This window comes from Larimichthys crocea, unplaced genomic scaffold, assembly GCF_000972845.2.
Source record: "Larimichthys crocea isolate SSNF unplaced genomic scaffold, L_crocea_2.0 scaffold51078, whole genome shotgun sequence".
Classification (NCBI taxonomy): Eukaryota; Metazoa; Chordata; class Actinopteri; family Sciaenidae; genus Larimichthys; species Larimichthys crocea.
The window spans coordinates 599-6,159 of record NW_020856658.1 but is presented as its reverse complement, the minus strand read 5'-3'; the positions used below and the strand labels follow the sequence as shown (position 1 = coordinate 6,159).

Here is a 5,561-nt window from a genome sequence, read left to right as displayed (position 1 = left end):
CATCTCTGTAGTAGAAGTTGGGGATGGACTCCAGTCCTCGTGCAGTGATGTTCTCTGGCAGGCAGAGGGAGCTGTAGGTCATCTCAGAAATAGATCTTCTCATGAGCTCAATCATCCCATCGTTTCCCAGTGAACTCTAATAATCAATAATGCAAACAAACAAATCAATTTTGTAGTGGTGCAATATAATATAAATTACATTAATATTCTTATATATGTATTTTAAAGGTACAGACTAGTCTGAAAGTGCTTGATACTTCTCTTCCATGAGATTATGCTTTTTGCACAAGTGTTTACAAAGAGAGTGTCCTGGAAGTGTGGAAACAGCAGCTATACAGAAGATCATAAAACGTCAAAGTAAGTCAAAGTCATGCTTGCATGAAAACTTTTTATACAACTGAATGAAGGTACTGTCTAATGACACACAAGGAATGCAAAAAAATAAAGCAGGGGACTGAAAAGAATACTGATATTTCTCAAGATACTGTGATAGAGATGTTGAAGTTTGAGTACTTGAAGAGTGTTCAGGTGGAAAGTTCCTGACACTATAGATAATGGCAAAGAGGCAGTAAGCCAGTTCAATCATAACATGCTGGTCACTGTATCAATCACATCTGTCTATCTAAATAAGACATGGTATGAACTAAGGCTCTATTGGGCCTCTACTCTACATCTGACCCACCAATTATTGAGAATAATTCTTTAAAATTGACATGTTAAAATATAATTTTAAATATAAATTTAACATATGTTGCCCTGGTGGCCAAGAGTTTTAAGATGTGATCAAACACTCTTAACATCCCTGTTTTGAGTTTGACTGGTGACTTTTATTGCATGCCTTTCTCATCTCCTTTTCTCTCATTTCTGGCCTTTATTGCATGCCTTTCTCATCTCCTTTTCTCTCATTTCTGGCCTCTTCTATGATTAACTCTCTGATAACGACATAAGACACCCCTGATAATACGCCAAAAGTAAATAAATAAATAAATAAATCAGTCAGATCATCAGTTCAGATCCAGGGAATGGAAGTGCACCAGCACTATGATCTGTGTTGTGTAGTTATACCTTGTAGAGGGGATGAATCACAGGAAAGTTGCGGAGAGTGGCAAGAGTATAGACTTCTGCCAGAAAGTGAGTGTTCATGAGATGATGGACTGATTCATGATCCATGGTATCTGCATTTTTAATAAACATCTTGGCTAGCAGCCAGTCAGTCTCCGTGTCACTGGGCAGAAAGATGGGGTTCTCCTCGGAAGGTTTTTGATGCAGCTGTGATAAAAACACATTTATTAATTTCACATAAAATAACAAGCGGAACAGGACATTATGTGACTTGACCAGATATTACTCAATTGTAAAGAGTATTAATAGTTATAGTATTTTGAAATACCTGTATTGCAATTGGTATCAGTTTGTTATTTGGGTTCATGTAAAACAAACACAGTCCAGCAGTCACGTGCAGGCGTTCACCATTGTGGAGTCTACCTTGCATCCCATCCATCTTCTTTTGGTCATAGAGGAAGATGTTACCTTTCTGCATGGGACAGCCAGAGATAAGAAGCATTCAAGACATCAAGATAGGTATCACATGTTTTAGAGACTTTCCACTGTAGTCCAAATATACTCTTTAAATGCATAAATCAACCTTCAAAGCAAACATTACTGCCCATTCAAAGCCATGCATCTTCCACACCTCCATTTCTTTCTCCAGAGAGCTTCCCTCTTCCAGGAACGACTTCACCATCTCTTCTGTGACTGGAAAGTTTGAGGGTAGCTCTGAGCAGCGCTTGATCATGGTGGGGTTGATTCCGTTCAGAAACTGGAATCCATAAAAGTCATCTTCCATCCAGTGTTCTGCAACATACTCTGTAAAAGTAGCAATGACAAATATAATATCTAATGTTTAATATGTTTTGATTTTTTCAAGTTTGCAGTACAATAGATGATCACAGTCACTTAAAAACAATATTGTTATACTTAGAAAAATGTTTAGTTTTATCCAAGAACATCATCTTCATTTAAGGGGAAAAGAAATGTGAATAAGTCCTAAAAATTAAGGCAATTTTTATCGATTACATTCTGTTATTTGCTTTTCACATGCAGATACTAATAACATAAATGTCTATAAAACATTTAAGAATCATAATTATATATTAAATATTCTATTATCGGGCAAGGGTTTCTTTGGTTTAGAGCATCCTATGACAGATATCAGCTGCCAATAAGCTGAACAAAAAAGGAAATAATTTAATACTATTTGAGCAGGACACATGTGATTCTCTCCTACATAAAAATGCTGTGAGATCATGCTCATAAATTTAAGATACATGGTTTAAAAGATTGCATCTTCATTGTTTCCACACTAAAACACTGTATACAATACAGGAAGTGTTGTATTTAGTTTTTTATTCATTATTTCATTATGTCTGTCTTGTGTGTTTGTCTCTGTGGCAAAATAAACTGCAGTATGGATGAAGGCATCAAGTGCCTGCTGTATTGACTTGACAACCTCTCTGAACACTTACTGAAAAAAATGGATGAACTGTTCAGCATTTTATGCAGTTTACCATCCAGAAAACAGTTATCAGCGAAGCCACGTCCCCAAAATATCCAACAAAAATTTGCTATGGACAGTTCAAACAGGAAACTGCACTGAGACAGTCTTAAATCTGCCAACAATCAAATCAGTTAACCCGATCTTACTGTGAAACTATGACAGTGACATTTGTTACGGTCGCCTTGTGGTGAGCTATGCTGCAGAACTGGAAGACCTGAAAAAGACAACCACCTGACATTGTTGTTCTTTTGTACCAGAAGATGTTTTTCATGTCTTCAATGGTTTCCCAATTTTCAGCAGTTCCAAGCAGCCCCTTAAGCTTGAGTTCAAGACCTCTGAAGGGAGACAGGGCAGAAAAAAGGGAAAACACAATACAGTGATAATAATGCTTTAAATGTACTTTTTGACTTAAAACATACAGCTGACTATATTGGACTGGTGATGTCATTGTGTCATTGTATATATAGACTTACAGTTTTGTTTTTGTATTACTTATTTCAGTTGATTTGGATTTAGAGAACCGGATTTCAGCTGGGAGCTCAGACCCATCATCGAAATTATTCTGGTGGGGTATTCCTTCAGCCATGGTTTTCCATCTAAAACAGACAAACAAACAATGTTACCAAAAAGCACATAAATGTTTCTCCAGATATGCCTCTGAGACCATGTCTGCAGTTCTAGACAGTAGATACTGTGGTGCAGACATGAAAACTTACTGGTAAATGTCCTTTCTGACTAGCAGTTCTTTTTTTCGATGGTCAATCAACAGGGGTTGGTCCTCCTCAAATACCTTGATGGCTGTGGTGTGAAAAAAGACAACAGCATGCACATTTTAATTAAAAGCAAAAAAAAAAAGTGTTTTAATAAATGATTTCCAAAAATAATTTGAAGCAGACCTCTTCCTCCTCTCAGCTCCACCAGTTCTCCTCTGGAGATCCATCTGTAACAGGGGAAAAGAAGGACATCTCCTTCTGGAGTTGTCACCACTATTTTGGAGCAGTACCATTCATCTTCTGGTAGAATAAAGAAAGGATCTTTCTCCACCTTGACCAGCAGAAGGTTCCCCAGAGACAAACTGGTGTTCATGGTGTAGGTCCCTGTCTTGGAATAATGATTAATATGAATACATGCGTTGAAAAGGTTATTCTAGTTTAGATGATTTAGTCCTAGACTCCAACAACAGTCGTCAGTCAAATAATGGCTTCAGTAAACTCAAACAGCATATGAAAAAAATGCAGTTCAACATATGTAAGTGTATACATGTTTTAACACAAAATATTTAAAAAAATAAAAGGCAGGCATCTACATCTCCAAAGACTTCAGTCCTCTAAAATTGTTACTGTATTTTAACATTGAAAACATATAGAAACCTGGACCCACACATAGTGATATGCAATCTTGCCAACTTACTGTCCCAGTAGTAAAGTCAGTACCAAAGTTGTTCAACTCAGTCCGCTCACTCTGCCCTTTAGTTCCAAACAAGGTGACATACAGGTGGTCCCATGTTCCTGCATATTGCATGTCACCTGTAGTCACTTCTAGCTTGTACTCAGCCATGATCACTCTGTGGAAAGTACTAACATACTAAAATACGAACAGTCACTTACTAGTGTATACCTCTGTCAAGAGTGCACAGGCCCTGCAATGTTGAGCCCCTGCCTCTTCACATTCCATATCATTAAAACTGACTTGTCCTGACAAACTTCTCTGAACAACCTGTTTAACAGCAGGGGGACAGAAGACTATAACACGTCAAAGTAAGTCAAAGTCCTCCTTGCATGAAAACATTCCAGAGACATGCAACTGCATGACGATACTGTCTAATGACACACAAGGAATGCACAAGAGGGGTATTGACAAGCAACAAATGCCCTGGGCTTTAACCGCTGTAACCCCCCTATCATCAAGTGTGTCTTTGTGAAATAAATGGGGAAATAATCAATAGTTCCACATGTGTTTTAATACAGACATGCAGTAGTTTTACACATGAAAAAAATATATAAAAATATATTTATATTTTAATATATTTTAATCTTTTCCAGTGTTTGTAACTATTGATTAATTTTGGTCACATCTTAAATCTCTTGGCCACCAGGGCAACCTATGTTAAAATTATATTTTAACATGTCAGTTTTAAAGAATTATTTTCAATAACTGGTGGGTCAGATGTAGAGTAGAGGCCCAGTAGAGCATTAGTTCATACCATGTCTTATTTAGATAGATAGATGGATGTGATTGATACCGTGACCAGCATATTATGTTTGAACTGGCTTACTCCTTCTTTGCCATTATCTATAGTGTCAGGAATTTTCCACCTGAACACTTCCGGTACTCAAACTTCAACATCTCTATCACAGTATCTTGAGAAATATCAGTATTCTTTTCAAGCCCCCGGCTTTTTTTTATTTGTAAGGAACAATTCAGGTTCATACATAAAAGTGTTTCATATATATATAGAAGATTTCTCACGACTTTCCCCTTTTGCATAGCTATGAAAACACTAAGACAGAAAGACACAATGCAGTCATTGTTAAACAGTTACAAACCCTGGAAAAGATTAAAATAGTTTTTTTTTCATGTGTGTAAAACTACTGCATGTCTGTATTAAAACACATGGGGAAGTATTAATTATTTCTCCATTAATTTCACAAAGACACACTTGATGACAAGGGGCTTCAATCACCTGGAAGGGCATCCTAGAGAGCACTGAAGCCCTCCATGAGGGCACTACAGTGCTGTCTTTTGAAGAAAGGCCCAGGGGAGGTGACTGTTCTGCACCCAGCCCCCACACTAGTGGTGTGGTTTTTCACAAAGACACACTAGATGATAGGGGGGTTACAGCGGTTACAGCCCAGGGCATTTGTTGCATGTCATTACCCCTCTTGTGCATTTCTTGTGTGTCATTAGACAGTATCTTCATGCAGTTGCATGTTTCTGAAATGTTTTCATGTAAGCATGACTTTGACTTACTTTGACGTTTTATGATCTTCTGTACAGCTGCTGT

General features: G+C 37.4%; 1 protein-coding gene across 1 annotated transcript; it reads right to left on the bottom strand.

Moving 5' to 3' along the window:
* Positions 1 to 257: 257 nt before the first annotated feature.
* On the bottom strand, positions 258 to 4,276 carry LOC104928887 (hydroperoxide isomerase ALOXE3; the record flags this gene model as incomplete). The annotated part of the gene is made up of 9 exons (XM_027276665.1): positions 3,968 to 4,276; positions 3,454 to 3,658; positions 3,274 to 3,355; positions 3,031 to 3,153; positions 2,789 to 2,892; positions 1,694 to 1,866; positions 1,391 to 1,534; positions 1,066 to 1,269; positions 258 to 330 (listed from the first exon to the last, which is right to left on the bottom strand). Coding segments are annotated over exons 1-9 (1,255 nt in total), but the record flags the coding sequence as incomplete, so codon positions are not given.
* Between the last annotated feature and the right edge of the window lie 1,285 nt (positions 4,277 to 5,561).